Here is a 21,829-nt window from a genome sequence, read left to right as displayed (position 1 = left end):
GCATACCAACACCCTATTTATGTGACAATTATTGTACCTTCCGCAAAAAGTTATAAACATTTGTTCCGTGTCTCTGTGGATCGACCCTACTTACTTTGTATTAAATTTTTAGTACAAAGTAGTAGTGTTTAAGGAGTTATTTTACCCCTTTATTTGTTGGGTTTGACACGCCAAACAAATTGGCGCCGTTTCCGGGGACACGGTGTTACTAATTGTTTATGCCAAGCATTTTGTGAGCACGTACATCTAAAAAAAACATAAAAACGTCATGGAAATGAACACTCCTTACATTAAAGACCAACTTTCTGAGCTATCCCAACTAGTTATGATGATCGAAAATGACCTAAGTGTGCAGCCCCCACCAATTCCTTACGATTTTTTCACTCAAAATGGACCAAATACCAACATGTGTCCATATTTACAAGGAGAATGGGAAGAAATAAAAAAAATGGGAAGTTACTACTCGCCAAACCAATGGAGTTATGATCAACCACAACATGATCAATGGTGGGACAACAACCAAGCTTGGGGAAACAACCAATACCAAAACTCATACCAAGCTTGGGGAAATAACTAATACCAACAAACTCCACAGTTCCAACAACCATATCCTCCACCTCCTCAACAACCTGAAATGTTGAGCATGTCCTTGGAAGTCATTGTCAAAAGCATTATCACTACTACCCAAATCTTCCAAAAAACAATCAAAGCTAGCCTCAAAAGCTTAGAGCAACAAATTGCACAACTTACTCAATCTGTGAATATAATGGAAGCTCAAGGCAAATTACCATTGCAAACTTCTTGGAATTCTTTATCTTCCTTCGTAGATCATATGGTGATCCAAATGATTAGTCATGGTTTGTGTCATGAAGATTAAAACAAATAATTACACATCATGGTTCTTCATCTTTTTTTTTCTGGGTTTTATAGTGATGGGATTCTTCATTTTCTTTCATGGGTTCTTCTTCTTGTTCTTGTTAGTTGCTTTTGATGTTCTTAAAGTTTAGAATAAAATAAATAATCATATAAAAAACTAATAATTCTAGATTAGAAAAATCAATTTCAAAATATATTTTTTATAGTGTGCCACATGGACAGTCCTATGTGGACACAAATAGGTATCAAACCCTATTTTACCAGCTATAGCATGTCACAATAGGTACAACTTTAATGGTACTTTCCGACATAAGCCCTGTACTTTCCGACATAAACCCTACACGGGCTTTATTTTTGTGCACATAAGCTAACTTGTTTTTTTTAAGTTTATTGCAATTTACACAAAAGTAATTTATTGTAGCTTATAAGCTTAGCTTTTTGATAAGCTATTTGAGATAGCTTATTGATAAGCTAGCATTAAACACTACCATAATATTAGGGAGTTGTGGTTTTATACGACAACTGGTTGTGGTTGAGTTAAACCAAGCAAAACTAACAGGCATGATCAACTGAAGCTTTGACCTCAACAGCTGAAGATGAGCCACTGATTCCCCCGCTATGTGCCACCCTTTTCTTGGCATCTTTAGCCCAACCCATGAGTAGTGGTTTTATATGCTCCGCAAATATTGCTGACTTGAAATTAGTTCCCATCTACAACATATCATCATCATCATCATCATCATGACACCAGATCAGCATTAAAGCATAAAAATTCAGATATTGAAACATGTACAACAATAACATACCTGTGTCAGTAGAGCATAAAGTGGTAGAGTGCTATAACTGCACAAAACCTGAATGAATACCCTGAAATAAAACGACATGATATTTTTTAGTAAATGGTTTATGTTATTTTACCAGTATAAGTAGTTTACTTTACCCAATGATGAGTCGCGGGATAATGTAGCACAGTTTCCCCATGATGCAAGAGTCAAAGCCAAATTGAAGCTATTACAGAAATGAAAAGCATGAGATGTCAATTTTTTTAATGTGTTTCCAAAGAAGAGAAACATATGCGTACATACGTACCCATATCCAGAAGAGGAATGCAATCTCAAAGGAATTTTGAAAGAGGATGAAATGCATTAAGAAAAGAAGGATTCTTGGCTGGTTAAACCAAAAGTGATCATCCTTGGGTTCTATCAACACTTTGTGGCCTTCTTCGGCTATATGTTTCTCAGACACCTCATAAGCCAACTGAATAATTATGTGCTCCAGCTTCGTTCCCACAGCTAGTAGAAGCTGAAAATTTTACAAAAACATTTTTCTGTTAACTCATTTCACTCAAATTGACTTCTAACTTATGGGGACTACTTACAATGAATGGGGCAAAAGCTATCCAAAAATATGTATGCCAACCTGCAAAAAAACCCAAGAGTCAAAAACCGTTAAAAGTATACAACAATCATCCCTTCTTTCCTTTCTTCATCAATGTCATTACATACCATTAATGTTCATCAACAAGAATATGACCACGAATAACCACAGATACCAGCTGCAAACAACAAAATCAGAAATTAAAACCCTTGTGCATCTATGTAAAAATGTCTTTTAAGAAATAAAGAAACCACTTGCCTGATCCCAAGGGCTTCTTTAAAATCATCTTCCAGGGCGCGTATCATGTACTTGTGAAAATTGAACTTCGGGACCCCCTTGCAATGATTCTATCAAACAAACGGATATAATACACAAGTATTACAAATAATACCACCTCATTCTTCCACTTAACAAATTCATTCATCCATATAAGACATAACATCCTACAAGTCAATGAAGCATATATTTTATGTGGATGAATCAGAATTTTATTAGCTCTCTTTGAGTTAGATCCTTACTGTAATAAATCCCAAACGCAGTGCCACATAATCTGACTTGGTCACAGACCAGTAAAATTGCTTGAAGAAAGAATGCTGTAATGTTCTCAAAAAATAAAAGTCAGAAAAAAAAAACAAACAAATCTAGCAATTCAACGATTTTTTTTCCATTTAGTTCTATTGGGGTAACTATGTCCACATAAAATGTTACATGGATAACATCTTCTTTTCTAGACTAAATAAAAAGTTTGAACAACTAAATGACCGTTTTACTCCAACACTCCAACAAACAATTTTCACATTATTAATCAATTTTAGCGTGGGAAGGGCTGGGAGCAAAAAAGTAGGGCAAATAGATAAAGGGAAGAGTCGCCATCAGATGTCAGTATACATTAAGTCAAGTTTTTTGGTTTAACCCGTTAAGGCATTATGTTCAGATTAGGGACTGTTTCTTTTTTACTTAACGAGCTTAATGGGTTAAGCACAAGCACTTAATCTGGAGAGCTAATACATGTATGTTTCTTTTTGACTTAATCAGAACATAAAAACTTAACTGTTTATTTTTTATTTAACATGCTTAATGGGTTAAGCACTTAATCTTCACAGCAATATATGATTATTTTTACTTAATAAGGACAGAATGACTTAATGGGTTAAGCTATATATGATTGTTTTTTACTTATATAATCAATGACGCTACTTACCAGCCAGCCTCGGATGGCTGAGCTTCCTCCAATACCCAAGAATCTGTTCTTGAAGAAATCATCAGCCTCTTCAACAAAGCTCACTTTCCGCTGCAAAACTGTAGAGCATCGTGATTATAAGTTTAACTCATAACAATGTGTGTAGCGTGTGAATATATAAAACCTAAATAGTTCAAATCTGTCTGTATTTTTAGTCTAAATTTTTAAAATTTGATGTGAATATATAAACTCATGATTCCCAAAAGTTGTCTTTGCTCTATGAGGATGTTACCTTTAAGCATTCTCTGTAAATGATCAAATTACCCTCAATAAAAAAATTTATATTTCTTATTTCTTATTATGCTTTTGACATTTAACATTTTAACATGGACCCACCCACGAATCAATAAAGAACCCAAAAAAATCTTGATGATCAAATTAGATTTTTACACACAAATAAATTTGATGATCAATTCAAGAACCCTAAAAGTGGTGTTCCATAAATGTGATGATCAATCAAGAACCCTAAAATTCCATAGTGGATCAGGAAAACTTCTTCTTTGGTACTACCTAAAACGGACCATCAACCAGAAAAGATAAATGCTCTGTTAGCAACAGTTTTCTGTAGCAAAATCGAATAGAGAGAACACGACACAAATAATGGGTGCTTTTGGAATTTTGAAGTGATTTAAATAGAAAGGGGACGGAGATGCAGTCGTGCTTAATTCCTTCTGCAGCGTTGACTTCTGGTGGTGTTTAAGACATGGTGGCTGGGGAAGATGAAGTAGTTAGGATTCAATAGCTTGGTGATTTTCTGGTAGAGGCAAGGACGTGGGAGGGGCGATGGAGGGTCGATGACGGTGTTTGGGTTTGAACTGTTATGGGTTTAAACCGAAAAAACCGGAACGGGAACGGGAACGGTGAAATATATAGAACGGGGTCTGGGTTTAAAAATTGGTTTTATCCGAATTTTGGGTAATTTGGGTTTGGATCCATCGGGTCCGGGTAAATCGGGTCTAAAATCGGAACCGGTATTAGGAACCGGAACCACTTTTAGGGAGGGAACCAGTTTTTTGAGACGTTTAAAAGATACATATCTTTTAAACTATAAATTTTCCATTTTTAGTTTTATATTCATTGACTTACAGTCCCTAAAGTCGAGATATCAAAGCTGAAAGTTTTTAATTTTTCAGTTTTTTTGAATTTTGTGAAAGTTTAAAACATGCATATCTAATTCGTTTGAAGTCAGATTGGCATGTGTTTTTTTTACAACTTGTAGTTTAGAGTTTCTACATGAGTTTAGACTATAATTTTGTCATTTTGGGATTAATATTCAATGATTTACAGTCCCCCGAAGTTGGGATATCAAAACTGAAAATTTTCAATTTTTCAACTATTTGTTTTTGCACCTTGTATTATGTGAAAATGTTAACACATGCATATCTCATTCGTTTAAATTCGGATTGACATACAGTCTTTTCTAGAGTGTAGTTTAGAGTTTGTATATGATTTTAGACTATAATTTTGTCAATTTTGGTTTCATATTCAATGAGTTACAGTCCCCCAAAGCCGGGATATCAATATGAAAATTTTCAAAATTCAACCAATGAAATATTAAGTAATTATCAAAAAATTCCGGTTTTTTCGGATTTTCCAGTTCTAAACCCACTTTATCCGGTTCCAACCTACTCACTTTGATGTTTCCGGGTTTTTCAGTTCTAGAGCCACTTTACCCGGTACCATACCCAGAACCGACCGGAACCAGTTCTTATATACCGGTTCGGTTCCCGGTTCTACAAAATCCTGTTAACCGGTTCCGGGTTTTCCGGGTCCGAGTCCATCCAGTCCGGATTTGGACCCACTTTCATCCCTACTTTTAACAAAATGTTTATTCATGTGATAAAAAAATGAGTTTTAAAAAAAAGTTAGGATTAGTTTTTGTGATGATAAAGTAATATGTCAATAAATTAAAAGTTGTTTCGTATAAAATAATCTTTTTAAAGCTACTTTTGGTTAGACCAAAGGGTATATTCATCTTTCACGACTAACTTTTTAATTATTATGTCAGTTTTTCACTTACTTACCTTTCACCTATCAAAAGCCAGAAAATAGTCAAATTTCACTACCTTTCAACACCTTTAATTTTTTTAAATATATTTTATATAAACTTATATTCGTTTTGTAAGGAATTAAAAACCATTAAGTTTAATATAATTTTTTTTTTAATTTTTTAGTATATATATAATTTAATAAATATTTAAAAAAAATAATAAAAAAATGTTAACCAATCATACAAGGAGAGAAAGGGCAGGGTAGCCTCCCCTCACCCTTACCCGCACCGTAGGGGTGTCATAAAAAACCAAAACCGAATAACCAAACCGAACCAAATGAAGTTTGGTTCATTTGGTTCGGGTTATTTGGTTTTCGGTTAATTTGGTTTGGTTAACCGAATAAGGATACCTTATTTGGTTTGGTTTTGGTTAAATTTTCATTGTTTTGGTTAAACCAAAAAAAAACGAATATATATATATATATATATATATATATATATATATATATATATATATATATCAACATTTTATTTATAAATTTATTGATTAGTTACTAAGATTTCCATGACTTTCTCAATTATTAACCAATAAAAAGTTATAATTGTTTTATATTTTGTATTAAAAAGCAAAAACAAATTAATCAAATAACTTTTAGTTGTTTCTTTCATTTTCATATACGATTAAAGTTAAATTAACTTATCTCTACAACTTGAATATAATATTTTATATATTAATGTAGTTTCTTTGTTTGGTAATAGTTAAATAAGTTTTTTTTCTTTTAGTTTAATATTTATTTTTACGTGTTGAATTTTATTCAGTTTAACCGTTAAACTGAACCGAATAAACCATAACCGAATAAACCGAAACCGATTAAACCGGATCTTATTTGGTTTGGTTATGGTGAAATTTAAAATGTAAAAAAACCGATAAAACCGAACCGTATTAACCGAAAACCGAAAAACCAAACCGAATAACACCCCTACCCGCACCCCTAAACCGCGGCGACAGTGTAGTGTTCCGGTTGCAGTTCAAATTCCCGCAAACCTCTTTCCATTACATACCCTCTAGCCTTAAAAAACCAAAAACAATTTCAAAAAGTCAAATATCACATGTTTTTTAAAATCTATTTTTTTAAAGCTAATCGAAAAAATATTTTAAAAAATATTTTTCAATTTGCCAAACATTTTTTTTTGATTTATTGGTTTTTCAAAAAAACAATAAATCAATAAGCTATTTTCAAAAACAACCCAAACCCTCATAAACCATAAAAGGGGAGGAAGAGATGAAAGAAGAAGTTAACTGGGAGCAAGAGTCGATGGAATGAACTCAATGAAGGGTGGGTGGGGTTTAGGTTTAATAGGATTTTTTATTTAAAATTAAAATGTTTTTTTTTTTATTAATTTTAAGTAAAACATAAAAAATGAAAACTAATAAAACAATATTAAAGTGTAAAATTGTAAATTTAGATCAAATTTATAGAAAAATAAAACCATAACCAAATACATAATTTGAAATCATAAGTACCATGTATAACAAAAAAAAATTATGGACAAAACTAGAAACACCAATGACCATTTATATAGTTTTGTCTTTTTTTCTAAAATAAAAAAAATAGATATAAATATGATGAAGTTACAAATTTAACATTTTTAGTCTATAGTTTTTTTTTCAATTGGGTTGAAGAGAATCTAATCATTTTACACGTATTTAATAGAAATTCATAAATGATAACAATCCCGAAGATCAAACATATGACTGTTGAAAACTACAAGCACATAAATTTTTGGAAATTTAGATAGATGTAAAACACAAAAACACAAACTATAATTTATTATTATGAGATTTTTTAATATGGGACACATATAAAAAATATTAATTATGAAAAATATTATAATAACTAAATATGAAATGCAGGGTCGGTCGAAACAGTAGGCAATCCGGGCGACCGCCCATGACCCATGTCTCAAAGGGGTCCAAATTTTTTAGGTTTTATAGTGTATATATATAAAAAAAATATTATCCAAATGATTTTTAGGGTCTAAAATTGGTTTAAACTTAAACTAGCTCAAAAGATAAACAATTTGGATTGTTTGTTATTGTTAATTGAACGCGTTTATAATGAAAGATAAATGATATATTTTTTAATCTTTATTAAATTTGTCTTTAAGAGACCATTTTTTCGTTTTCCACAGGTCCCATATATATTTGGATCGGTCCTAATAAAATGTATTAATTATAGAAAATATTGTCATATTTTTAATGAACATTTAATTTTTTATTAAATTTGTCTTTAAGGGACTATTTTTTCGTTTTTCATAGGTCCCATATATATTTGGATCGGTCCTGATAAAATGTATTAATTATAGAAAATATTATCATATTTTTAATGAACATTTAATTATGGTTGATACATTTTTCATAAATAATATTTTTTATATGTTTGTTTAAGGTAGAGTAGATATTAGGAAATTCATATTTTAAATAATAATGATTAGTCCATGTGTTATATTTAGTTTATCTTTTGACGTCAGCATCATCTTCCATGTTTTAAATTTGGATAGATGTAAACAAACGACGATGACCAAACTATGATTTAGTGTACTTTAAATAAAATATTAATCTATTGTAGTATAAGTAGTTAGTCTTATAGGTTATATACTTATATGTTTATTAACTCTTTTATTTTTTAACGCATAACGATTAAAAATTATAAAAGATTCAACTTACTAAATAAACATATAAGATTTGTAATCATTAAATTGTTTTATTGATTTAAACTAAAAAATTAATAATATAAAAATTACATCACTTCTAATTAAAAAGCATAAACCTAAATAATAAATAGAAATAACTAGTTCTTGTCGACTATTAGCTTAGTTATCCTCCTCAATAAATGAAAGTTTTTTTTTGCCACATGTCATCTTCTCCTTCATTTGGACACATGACATTTTCTAAAATTTTTTAATTTTCTATTTTTCACTTGTCATTTTATTGTATTTTCATTTTATTAAATTAAATTCCACATTTAATATGTATGGTAATATATATGTAAGATATTTATTAGAAATGATTTATATACGTAATGTATTCAATGTATTAAAGTCTCATTAATTTTAATAATTTAAATTTTTTCTTATTTTTCTTATAAATTCAAACTTCTCAAATTGTTAAAATTTCATATTTAATTTTTTTTAAATAAACCCATGTAATACATGGATCTCACACCTAGTGTAAATATATTTCACAAAATCTAAGCCAATGTTGTGTGTTTCTCGATTAGGTAGTTTCCAAAGATTATATTAATATTATTAGGAATCGGATTCTCTTTTTTTTCATAAGATGGTTGAATATTGGTTTCATCATAATTATATATAACATCATTTTTGTCTTCTAAAACTATATTATGTAATATGATGCAAACATATATTATGTTTCTTATATTATTATTTTTGAAGACAATGTTCGTGATGGATTTTTCACACTGTCAACATTGCCTAAGGACACCAAAGGTTCGTTCCATATAATTATTTATAAATTTTTGTGTTGCCTTAAACTTTATTCGTTTATAATCTTATTGATATGGGAATTGACAGAAGTAGCCCACTTAGAATATATCCATCAGCTTAATAATACATGTGTTTGTATCATACTCCATTAACTTCAAGTGAGTATTATTTTTGTAAAATTTAGTTGATTATTGATGACTAGTCAAGAACATTGATATCATTATTTGAATTGACAACACAAAAGAATGAATGCATTCTTATAGAATTATCGTAGGTGCTCATGATCACCTTGGATTTATTGGCATTGTCATGTAGGGATGTGTATTTGGACCGAGTACCGAAAACAGAAACTCGGACCAGACCGACCTGTATTTGGATCGATTCTCGGGTATCTATTTTAGCATAATTCGGTTATCGGGTTATTCGTTATGGGTTACCCGAATAAAGGTCGATTCTCGGGTATCTATTTTAGCCTAATTCGGTATCTATTTGGGTCGATCCCTATTGACACTTGTGTATTGTTGATCGAAGTTTCACATCCCTACCCAATACCGATCATCGGAAAAATAGTCTTGTGCAGGACTATCAAAATTTTAAAAGGAAAAGGGAAACGAAGGGTGAAGCTGGAGTCGGGCCGGGCTAGATCGCTCCTATGCAGGGCTTGGAATTTTTTTTCAAGATTTAACTCCAAATCGTTAGGATTTATTTATATAATAAATCTACTTCCTATTTGATGGTAATCTGTAATAATCTGGTTTGTTAGAATATTTGGTTATTAGTCGACTTCAAATATTAATGCTAATATCTTGCATATGATGATATGAATTTTGGTAAAACGGAAACCTTTTTTATTTTTATTTTTATTTTTATTATTATTATTATTATTATTATTATTATTATTTTTGCTTTAAGTATGTTTGACCAGGCTATAATGTAACTTAAATATATCCATTTTGTAATTATCTCAAATAAATTAATGGTACTGACCTTTGGATCACTAATTCACTATAGCTAGAGATTTCTTTATGAAGTTATTTTAATTAGATATATTAAACTACGCATGTATCAGTCAAACCTGTGTGGATGTCTTTTTATAAAAAAAATAGAAAACTAAAAGTAGGTTGGTCGACAGATCGAATGATAGATAGACATGTAACAATCCGATATTTTATATCCCTAACAAGTTACCCTTTTAGATATCCCGACAGGAAGACACTCAAATCATGAAGTTCATTAAAAACATGCGTTCTTTAAGCGATTAACATCTGCTAAATTTGTCAAAAAAATCTATATCAAAGTAGACCGTTTCAACCATTAATAATTTATGACACGTCATAATTAACCCTTACCTTGTAGGGTATCAAAATCATCTTCTGTGATAGATTCTTCCCAACGCTCCCATTCTCGCATCTACTCCATTATAATGAATTGAAGAATCATGAATGTTACAAGCAAAAATTAAAACATTGATTGAAAGGAATCGCACACAAAAGATTTTGTCGTGGATAACAATTAGAGGACTCGTACAGCTAAATTGTCGTATGACTGTTATGTACATTAATCATCTTTTTTGTCATACACGGGAATTTAATTGTACTTGCCCTCTAATTGTTATGTATGATAAAAATATGTTGTGTGCGAATAATTCTCTTATTGAACCATGCATGTACTAACTAACCTTCACCTCTCCAAATATAACGGTGATGACAGAAAAGGTCACGTGAACAACCGCAAGAATAAAAATGAAGATGTGTAGATGATGCAACGCCTCAAGAGATAGTAGCGGGACCTTTTCCTGACATATTAAAACAGAAAGTGAAAGAAGCAAAAGCTATAAATTAAATGTTTATTGTTCATGCATGGCATGGATCATGAGATCATCTAATCTTCAATATATACGGAACAAAATGCATCTGTCATAATTAATCTAGAAAGAAATTTTTCAAGAAACCAAATAATGATATTAAAGATTGATCTAAATTAATTACCTTTAGAGCACAATAGCCCATGGCTGTTGTTTCTTCAGCAAGCAGATGACGAAGATGAGATGTACCCTGTAACTTGTCTCTTTCACTCAACGAGCATGGGAGAAGATGGTCGACTATACTCTTGTTCACACAAATCTTGATGATTTTAGACTGGAACACGGTTAACAGAAGCGAAATAAACCCCAACAGCATCAACTCTGCACCCACCCACATTAACAAAGATTCAACAAACTAGCTTAATTAAACCAAACAATATATATACGAGGATCGTCGGTGTCAAGAATATGGTATATAAAACTAGAACAAGAAAAACCTTCTTTGATCTTTTGCAGGGCTTCAAAAAGGGGCTTTTGATCTGCCTTCTTCAGTTTCTGCACACAAAGCCAATGGTTCATGATTGAACAAATATTAGTTTGATTCCAATCCACATGCAAAGAAAAACGAAAAACAGACCTCGCCGGTGTAATGGAGTAGACGTTCGACAGCGATGGAAATTCCAACGATGACCGTACAAAGGGCGGCGACAACCCATGTGGGTGTGAACTCAAACGAGGTCCCTTCTAAACCACCCGCCATTGATTCAGTTCAATCACGCCAAATCAGCACAGTAAAATCACTGAAACACCAGTTTCAGCAGCCAGTAGGGGGGTTTTCAGATTTCGTGAAGCTTCTTGCTCTGAGGGGTTGCTTATATGGAGTAGTCCTTGATCGATACTCTCGGTGTATATATAGTTGATCTCAGGGTGATTATGGGCCAGGGGGAGATGAACAGATGTGGGCTACCTAGATGAACAGTAGAGAAGTATGTGGCGAAATGGAAATTAAAGGAAAATGTGTGCCAAACAAAAGTGAGTGAAGCTATCGCTGTTTTTGGAACTTCGAATTCCGAACATTCTCAAGGGAGTGTAAAAAAATGCATGCATTTTGCCGGAAGAGGGGATACAAACGGTTACCCTTTTTGTTTGGACAAACGTTTTATTATTCTTTTACCATACAGTCAAAGATAAAACTTTTATTTTACATAAGACCAAATTACATATGGTCCACGTGCTTGACATAACATACCATAATTGGTCCATATAATATTTTCTTGCAAAGATGGACCCTAAGTTTGAAAACCCTTGCAAAAATGGTACTTACCGAGGAACCACGTTACATTTGTATCGTTAATGGTTGAGGTGTGCTTTACATATAAGGGCATTTCGGTCATTTCACTTGCACCCTTACCGGTCATATAAGTATTCAGTTAAGAAACCATAATCATCATTTAAGCAACTACAATTACCCATATATGTAAATCTGCCAATAAAGTGACATCATTTGATACCAAAATTGTAACATCCAGATTTTCAAATCAAATTTTTTCATTTTTAAATCCATAGAAAACAGTTTTCATAAAAACTATCTTAAGAAAAAAGTCATAATGTTAAATACAATTCCACATCAAAATATCAGATTGTCCCAAAATATCAAATAACAAAATCTCCCGACGAATGTATGTGACAACCCGAAACTTTTTCCGTTTTCTGTTATGCATTTCCGTTAATGAAATTTCAGATCCGTTAACTTTCCGTCAAAATTTTGGTTTAATAAAATAATCTAGTTATCCTTAAATAAATTGTTTACGATTCGAAACCAAAAATCGCGCATGAACCTGAAAATCTCGAAAATCAACATTTTTGGTCTAAAGGGGATTACGACCGTAAACTAGGTTTACGGCTGTAAACTGGTTTACGACCGTAAACCCTGTTTACGGTCGGTGATGAGTGGCCCCCACTTTCACCCTATAAATACGATGCCTCCGACTTCATTAGGACGTTTTTCTGGCCGCATTCTCTCCTCCTCTCTCTAAGGTTCTTCAACCGTAAACTCCTTAAATCGCATTTAAGCTCCGGGAAACATCGAAAAACACCTTTTGGAGCACTTTGGAGCGTTTGGAATCACACCTCGCATCGAAATCAACATTCAAAACCTCGTTTTCTGAGTTTACGCTCCGAGCTTCAAAGACCGTAAACTCAGTTCTTGAGTTTACGGCCGTAAACTCAGCCACCTGCTGAAACCGTAAACTCATTTTCAGAGACCGTAAACTCGAGTTCTAAGGCTGTAAACTCATTCCTTCGATTCAAACAAGTCTCGGTAACATTCCTCAACCAAATTCAAGTGTTTTCCGACACTTTATTCATCGAAATCGCTAATTTAGATGCATATATGTATTTATTTGACAATAGGATTTTGTTAAGTGTCACGTGCAACAACTCGGGAACCTTCTTTTCAGTCAACAACTCCACGCAACAACTGTGAGTTCATACCCTTACATTTTTCCGTATTTTTAAGGTTTTCGGGGGGGAATACAAGCTAAACATAATTGTTTTTCTTATAAGCTAAACATAAATGTTTTCAGGAATATACATAAAACTTATGCAAATTTCATACTTTATTTCCCTTTTGTACTATGTTGAGCATAAGGGACGTTTTCACTAAAATTGCATAGTTTTTGCCGGACACGCTATTCGCTATGTTATTCATGCAAACTATAATCGGTATAGTTTGGGATTTCTCTAAAAACTTATCAAGCATAGAAACTTCTCTACTAAACATATGCACTGGAACAGAAACCGTTTACAGTTTATATCACTGTTTTTTCATGATTTTCATAACTGTAACTTATCACTATACGCGGTATACATTCGGATTGTCACTACGGTAGAACGCTACTGCATCACTTGTAAACTAGATTGTACGATACTGTGAGGCGCTACTTCACTACTGTACCTTTAGGTGTACAAGGATAAATCCTACCACTTTATAACCAGAGTCTCCTGGAGGGAGAGCGTGAGATTTGTGAATAGATCTATTCGGGACTGACAATCCCACATCTGGACTGCTAGCTACAGTTAGGCGGGCACGCCTGAGATGTATAAATGTCATTTAACATCAACGCCTGAAGAACGTTGAAAAGGTCACTAGTCATATCAAGCATGGTTATACGACTTACATTATGTATAAATCACCGATAGTTTACCAACCTAGTTTTCTTCAATAGTTCTATTTATACCAAATAAAACTAAACACACTATGCATACTGGCCGAGCCAGGGTTTTCAAAACCGAATCATTTACGTTATGATTTTACATTTAAATACTTATACTTCATGATTAGCTTTAGCTAGTCGCACGAAGTAGAATTTTGCATACCTCTATTATCTTTCAGAAACGAACATTCATGGTTGTATACGAAATCGATAACACTACGTTTTTCACTAAAGAAAATATCGGATTTTCTTGAAACTACACAACCTTTCGACTCGCTCATCAACAAGTTTTTCATTACAAATTACTGCTTATGAACTCACCAGCTTTATGCTGATATTTTTCAAACTGCTTGTATTCTCAGGAAATCAGTAGACATGTACTTGCTGGATTTTCGAGGAACCGAAGCATTTAGAGTTTTTATGTTTTTACAATGCAAAACTATTGGATGTAATTTAAACTAAGTTTCAAAACAGATGTAAACGTTTTTATCTAAGTATTCACTGTAATGGTTGTGTTGCTATGATTGCTTTATGTGACATCCCCATTTTTACGGCCGGAAAAGACCGATTTTTGTTTATGCTTTATAAAAATCAGAGTACTTCTTTTAATAAAAATGTTGCGGAATTTGTTCCCAGAAAAACATGATAAATACGTTATTAAAACATTTTCGAAGAAACGTTTTTTATTCATTTTAAAATGTTTGGGATGTCATCGTTAATACAGAAACATAAGCATAAACAGAACTTACATTTATTTACACTAGTGATCTACATCTCTTTAAATCTCTCAGTGTAATGTGACTTCATATCAACACCTGTGATATAAATAAACTGAGTGGGTCAGGTTGGGAAACCTGGTGAGTACATAGGGTTTTCAACCCACAATAATATAATTATTATGCTTAAACAATCAAACAATCAACCCAATTACCCATCCCCATTATCTTCTTTATTCTTAAGGATCTACCCTAAGAATCAGCCATTCCTCGTTCATACATTCCTAAGGATCATCCTAAGGAATTGGCACAAAGTCCATCGTCACCGGGGTTTAGGCACTAAGGTTGCATAGTCGTCAGAATTTATACAATAGGCACTAAGTCTGCATAGTCGCCAGGGTTTTGGCACCAAGTCTGCATGATCACCAGGCTCTAGGCATCAAGTCTGCATGATCACCAAGGTTTAGAGTACACCGAGTGAACACATCGTTCACAACACCTACAGGTTGCGAGCCTGCTAGTGTTCCACTGGACTGTCTACAATAGTCCGTAGTTGTCATCCATACTCTGCTGAATGACGGGGACATAGTTTGGGAAAAAGGATTCTCACATCGTACACCTCTCACCCATACCTCATAGTCTATATCACCTCTCAACTCATCGTCCAACTCACATTTCATCTATTATATCTACCCATGTTTTACCCCAACATTTTCGTAGATATAAAATACATATATAGTTTAAATCATTTAAAACATGTATAAAATCTTTCACCGAGCATAGACAGCAAGTAAACAGACAATATACACACATAGCACGTAGTAAATACTTTATATCTATGTGTAAGTTGAAGGGGACCATGCACTCACCTGAAAGGTGGTGACTCAGCACTCAGACAGCGCTTCGATTGTAACACCCGGATTTCCCAGGTATTATTTTTATTCTTTTATTTTTTTGGGTGATGTGATGTAGCACCCGGTTCCTGGTACGTAAATCTTATTTGAGTATTTCCCTTCTTTTAGCCTTGGACTCGGCGAGTCATAGGTCCGACTCGCCGAGTGGATGCAGGACCCGGGACACGTTTAAGTTGGCGACTCGGCGAGTCCATATCCTGGACTCGGCGAGTCACAGCTGTTGGATGAAACCCTAAGTTTTAGGGGTTTGCACCCTATTTAAACGATTTATCCGCCCCAACCTCGCCCCCATTCACCCTCAGAGCCCTGTATCTCTCTCTAGCCTTGCTTCCTTGTAAGTTTGAAGTGTTTTGTGGTGTTCTTGAAGTTTCTTTGAAGGAAAAGAAGAGGGAATCAAGAAGAGGAGAAGGATGCCAAGCATCTCTGTGTCATTCCAACGTTTCCCCTAAGGTATAGCTCGTTTCCCCTCTGTTTTTAAGCTTATTGTCCCTTATAGCTCCATTAAAGTCCTTTTTGAGCCATTTCCAAGATTGTGTATGTTTGAGGGTTTGTAATAAGTCGATTGGCCTCTAGATCTAGGCAAGATTGAGCTCCAGGAGCTCAGATCTGTTAGCTTTATGGCCCCATGTTGCTTGTCCGCCCTAGATCTACCATTTTGAGGCATTTTGAACCCTAAAATCCATATTGGTGAATATCTACACGTAAAGTTGGAAACTTTACGTGTGATTCGTGTCCTAGAAGCCCAGATCTGTGAATGGCATGGACTGGAATCGAGCAGATCTGTGTATTTAGTGGGTGCATGGCAACGACTCGACGAGTCGTTTATGTGACTCGGGGAGTCTGTTCGCGAGTCTCCGAGTTTGTCCCCTTTTCGTAGTGTCGAGTGAGCAGTGAGTCACGGGGTGTGACTCAGTGAGTCGGAAGCTGAACTCATCTATGGAGGTACTTGGGGAGTCAATGCCCTGACTCGGCGAGTTCAAGGCAATCTCCTTAGATCAAGAACAGACTCGGCGAGTTGTTCATACAACTCAGCGAGTCTTAGCATAAGTATTCATCGGATGAAGATGAACTCGACGAGTTGTTCATACAACTCGGCGAGTAGGATGAAGGACTTGAATATCAGTTTAGAAGGTGAACTCGTCGAGTCATCGCCTAACTCGACGAGTAGGAACGGGATTCAGGGCAATCGTTTGAGTAAGGACTCGGCGAGTTGGAAAGCCAACTCGGCGAGTCGGGTCAACTGAAAGTTGACTCTGACTTTGACTTAGGGCATGATCAGGGGTAAAATGGTCATTTTACCCAAAGGACAGTTAGTAGTGTTTGATTGAGTATGTTGTGGGGATTGCAGCCGGAGGATTTCCGGAGCAGCAGCAGCAGCAGTAGACAGTTAGTTCCCGATCAGATCGGCAGCTACTTCGAGGTGAGTTACCTTCCAGTAGCGGTGGGTCTACGGCCACAATGCCGGCCCACCAGTAGGAGTTGTATGTTAGTTGATTGTCTTTGTGATATCATCTAGGTTTGCTACTACCTGATATGTTATATGCTGGCATGATATGTATATGAGATAGTTGTAGAGTTCGGTTGTTAGGACCGAAGGGTAGGTTAGACACCCCAGATATGTCTGACAATACGTGATGATATGTTTGTATGTTGGCTTGTTATGTTATATGCGATAAAGGTAGTAGGGGGGACTAGTCCCCGAGGATCGGTTGTTAGGACCGATGGGTAGTCAGCACCCCAGAATGGCTTGACATGGGTAGTCAGCACCCCAGAATGGCTTGACATAGGTAGTCAACACCCCAGAACGGCTTGACACGGGTAGTCAGCACCCCAGAATGGCTTGACCGGGTAGTCAGGCACCCCAGAATGGCCTGGCAGTATGTATGTTATGTGTTTGTATGGTATGTGGTACGATGGGGGAACTCACTAAGCTTTGTGCTTACGGTTTTCAGTTTTGGTTTCAGGTACCTCCTCAGCTAGGGGAAAGGAGCCGGCGCGGTAGCAGCATGTCACACACACACTCTCTGATTTCTGCATTTACGAGCTTCACTGGGATTTGTACTCTGATATTTTGATTGGTTGTATGATTTGGCTTTTAGACATGGTTCACGTTGTGTTATAGTTTGATCAAACACTGTTTTTAGTTATTAATATTTTCTAAAGTAATGTTTTAAAACAAAATTTTTGGTCGTGAAAATTGGGTCGTTACAAGTTGGTATCAGAGCCCTGGTTTGAGGGATTCGGACACACCTTCGGGAGTGTCTGAACTCAAATCGAGGGATTAAAAGATTTTCTAAAAGAAAATTTTTTCTAAAAATTGAGAAAAGAGTTTCGAGAAAGAACGAAGTGTGTGTGATGTGCGCGACCGGCCGAGCTCAAGTAAGTATTCCCCAAAGTACCCATACAAGTTTATGTTATGTTTATCAGCTTTTGTAGAACAACATGCTAGAATAGGACTAAGGGTCTAGGAGTGATGCCTTATGTGCCTACTTTATGTGTTTCAGTTGTATGAGAATTGCATGCTAGATATTGAGTGGACAGTAAGTAGGATAGCCTGATTAGGTTATGCCTGATAGTATGAGTTTAGCACTTTATGCTAGCTCAGTTCCTGTAAGCAGAAAGAGTTGATTGAGATTGTTACCCTTGTCTGAATGATGCTTGCTTCGTGCTATGCGGAACTCTGGTTAGTGGGAGTTAGCCATTAGGCGAATGCATCACGTCACATGTGTGCATGGTTGAATAATCTTAGAGTGTCGGATTTGATCCTACTGCGCAGCTCTTGTTTGAGTCCAACCGTTGTAGGGACGAGTCGGGTACTCGAAGGATTATCTGATCCTCGTCACATGTGATGGTATTCGGGTAATGGCTAATTGGCATTACAAGGAGGCCTACAGCAGCTGAGGACTGGATAGAGTAGAATCAGAGATTTTCCTAGGGCAAGCCTAGGATGAGTATAGCAGTGATTAGCAATAGTGAAAGGGATCTGGTGGAGTCGAGGCATTCCTTGAAGAAGGTACGGATAGATGTGGAAGGTAGTATGGGCTCGTACTACTGAAAGCAGAGGATCCGTACCCAAACCAAGGAAGGCCAAGATAAGATCAGGGAACTTGTAAGTAGCAGTGATCCCTCAGGAAGTATCAATATCACTAATGATTGTATTATGTATTGCAGAATGGTGGTACTTCGATCGAGGCCGGTAGATGGCGGTTCAGGAGAGGGATCAGGCTCGGGATCAGGTTCCGAGCCGGTTGATGAGGGACTACGTGAGTTCATCGCGCCAGAGATCACCAGAGGCATCCTTGAGTCGACCCCCATTCTTTTTGGTTCGATCAAGGAAAGGATCATGGAGTTGATGGAGGATCGCCTTCGGGCATTCCGGAGTGATATGGCGTCTAGCCAGTCGGGATCTCGCACACTGTCCTTCAAGGACTTCAGGGGCAGTGGTGCGCCGTACTTCCATGGGGTGAAGGACCCCATTGCTGCCAGGCGATGGATTGCAGACATCGAGTCTGCACAGTTGACTAGCTTCTACCCTGAGGGGTCGAAGGTGAGGTATGCGGCAGGGTGTTTACGGGACCGAGCCCGAGATTGGTGGGAGTCAGTGGGTGACTCGTTGGGAGCCTCAGCTATCGAGGCTATGACCTGGTCGGACTTTGTGACCAGGTTCAGGGCAAAGTTTGCGCCGGCTATCGAGCTTCAGCAGCTGGCCAGGGAGTTTCTAGACATGAGACAGACGACGGAGACTGTGGCGGAGATCACCGCCAAGTTCCGGGAGAGGGCTTTGTTGCTGCCCCAGTATGCTGGTGACGAGGACATGAGGAGGACTCGTTATCATGATATGCTACGAGCTGACATCCGGGAGCATGTTAGCTTTTCGGCTTGCCCTACCTTGGACTCTATGATTGCCAGGGCGAGGGAGAGGGAGATAGATTTGTAGCACATCCGAAAACGGAAATCAGAGGAGGGTCAGACAGGAGGGGCTTCGGGGAAGAAGCCTAAGGGATCAGATGGTAGGCCGAAAGGCCAGTCCGGACCGAGCCGCTGCAGGAAATGCGGCAGGCCGCACGAGGGGGCGTGCAGGATGGGATCACCAGGCTGCTACAAGTGCGGCAAGACTGGGCACATCAGCAGGGATTGCACTGCTCTGGCAGCAGTTATTCAGACATCAGAGTTGTTGTGTTTCCACTGCAACCAGAGGGGCCACAAGAAGGCCAATTGCCCCCAGTTGACAGTTTCAGCGCCGGTGAAGGCGCCAGCTCCAGCGACCCTGCGGATCACGGATGGCCGGCAGGGCAAGGCAGAGGCTCCAGTGGTGAGGAGCCGAGCATTTCAGATGACTACCGAGGAGGCACGCGCCGCACCCGATGTGGTGACGGGTATGATTCTTTCCCTCTATCTTATTTTTATGATGTTATGTTATTGATATGTGCTCCGTATGTATATGTATGCATTAGGATCGTTCCATGTGAATGGCCTTCCAGTTCAGGTGTTGTTCGACTCGGGTGCGTCCCGATCATTTGTTTCCCTTGTGCTTAGCAAGAAGTTTCATGAGTCATCGGGCGAGTTAGATTGCCCTTTGGAGGTGGAGATTGCTGATGATCGATCGGTGCGAGCATCGATGGTATTTCGAGATTGCGTGCTGCGTTTGTTTGAGGAGCGCTACTTGGTAGATTTGGTTCCCATTCCGTTGCGTGGGAACAAGGTGATTATAGGCATGGATTGGCTGAGCCCTAATGGGGCGGTGATAGATTGCGCGCAGCAGCTAGTGCGGGTCAGGACCCCAAGCGGGGGAGAGTTAGTGATTCATGGTGAGAGGCCTCAGTGTGGCCCACTGTATGTTGAGCAGCGAGGGCTAGGCGCTACCTTCAGCAGGGATGCGCAGGGTATGTCGCGTATGTGATGGATACCCGGGAGGCGGGTAAGGCGACAGTAAGCAAGGTTCTGGTGGTCCGAGACTTTGCAGATGTTTTCCCGGAGGAGCTTCCTGGGATACCTACGGAGCGACCGGTGGAGTTCAGGATTGACCTTGTTCCTGGTGCGGCTCCGATAGCCAAGGCACCGTATCAGTTGGCTCCTCCCGAGATGCTGGAGTTGTCTACGCAGCTGCAGGAGCTGCTAGACAAGGGATTTATTCGCCCGAGCAGTTCGCCCTGGGGAGCCCCGATTCTATTTGTGAAGAAGAAGGACGGGTCGCATCGGATATGTATAGATTACCGGGAGCTGAACAAGGTAACGGTGAAGAACCGTTACCCGATCCTGAGGATTGATGACCTCTTTGACCAACTTCAGGGAGTATCTTGGTTCTCCAAGATTGATTTGCGTTCGGGTTATCATCAGATGAGGGTCAGGGAGGAGGATATGCAGAAGACCGCGTTTCGGATGCGCTATGGGCATTATGAGTTTGTGGTGATGCCGTTTGGGCTCACCAATGCTCCTGCCGCGTTCATGGACCTCATGAACCGCGTATGCAGACCGATGCTGGATCGGTTTGTGATAGTCTTTATCGATGACATCTTGATTTATTCCAAGACTCGGGAGGAACATGAGGAGCATCTGAGAGAGGTGTTAGAGACCCTGAGGAGGGAGAGCTTGTATGCCAAGTTCTCCAAGTGTGAGTTTTGGTTGCGCGAGGTGCAATTTCTTGTACACCTCGTCAACCAGAACGGGATTCTGGTCGATCCGGCCAAGGTCGAGGCCGTGATGAGATGGGAGGTTCCGAAGTCTCCATCTGAGATTCGGAGTTTCCTGGGATTGGCAGGCTACTATCGGAGATTTATTCAGGATTTCTCCAAGATAGTCGTACCCCTGACGCGGCTGACGAAGAAAGTCGTGGTCTTTCGGTGGGGACCCGAGCAGCAGGCCGCGTTTGAGACGCTGAGACAGAGATTGTGCGAGGCGCCGATCTTAGCCCTGCCAGAGGGCGTGGAGGATTTTGTGGTATACTGCGACGCGTCCATTTCTGGGTTGGGCGCGGTACTGATGCAGAGGGGGCATGTCATTGCCTACGCTTCGAGGCAGCTCAAGCCTTACGAGGCAAACTACCCGACGCATGATTTGGAGTTGGGGGCGGTGGTTTTTTCCCTCAAGGTTTGGCGACATTACCTCTACTGGGTTCGATGTACCATCTACACAGACCACAAGAGTTTGAGGTACCTCATGGATCAGCCGAATCTGAACATGAGGCAGCGTC

At 37.7% G+C, this 21,829-nt stretch overlaps 1 protein-coding gene across 1 annotated transcript; it reads right to left on the bottom strand.

Annotated features, from left to right (window-relative positions):
• Positions 1-1,059: 1,059 nt before the first annotated feature.
• On the bottom strand, positions 1,060-11,728 carry LOC145055413 (MLO-like protein 1). Its single transcript, XM_079003724.1, has 14 exons — positions 11,432-11,728; positions 11,292-11,349; positions 10,979-11,175; positions 10,669-10,785; positions 10,340-10,400; positions 3,455-3,552; positions 2,772-2,846; positions 2,512-2,600; positions 2,382-2,431; positions 2,255-2,295; positions 1,966-2,178; positions 1,817-1,884; positions 1,683-1,743; positions 1,060-1,587 (listed from the first exon to the last, which is right to left on the bottom strand). The coding sequence occupies exons 1-14, from the start codon at positions 11,552-11,554 to the stop codon at positions 1,429-1,431; spliced, it is 1,410 nt and encodes a 469-aa protein (XP_078859850.1). The 5' UTR covers positions 11,555-11,728; the 3' UTR covers positions 1,060-1,428.
• Between the last annotated feature and the right edge of the window lie 10,101 nt (positions 11,729-21,829).

The sequence above is a fragment of the Lactuca serriola genome, chromosome 5 (assembly GCF_051521515.1).
Source record: "Lactuca serriola cultivar US96UC23 chromosome 5, Lser_US96UC23_V15, whole genome shotgun sequence".
NCBI classification, from domain to species: domain Eukaryota; kingdom Viridiplantae; phylum Streptophyta; class Magnoliopsida; order Asterales; family Asteraceae; genus Lactuca; species Lactuca serriola.
This window is presented reverse-complemented; position numbering and strand designations above follow the sequence as displayed.

Coding starts and splice junctions, on each gene's coding strand:
- LOC145055413 (XM_079003724.1), bottom strand. CDS start 11,554: ATGGCGGGTGGTTTAGAAGGGACCTCGTTTGAGTTCACACCCACATGG. Junction 3,553..10,339: donor TGATTTTGATACCCTACAAG/GTAAGGGTTAAT, acceptor GATGCTCTACAG/TTTTGCAGCGGAAAGTGAGC. Junction 1,744..1,816: donor ATCCCGCGACTCATCATTGG/GTAAAGTAAACT, acceptor GTTTTATTTCAG/GGTATTCATTCAGGTTTTGT.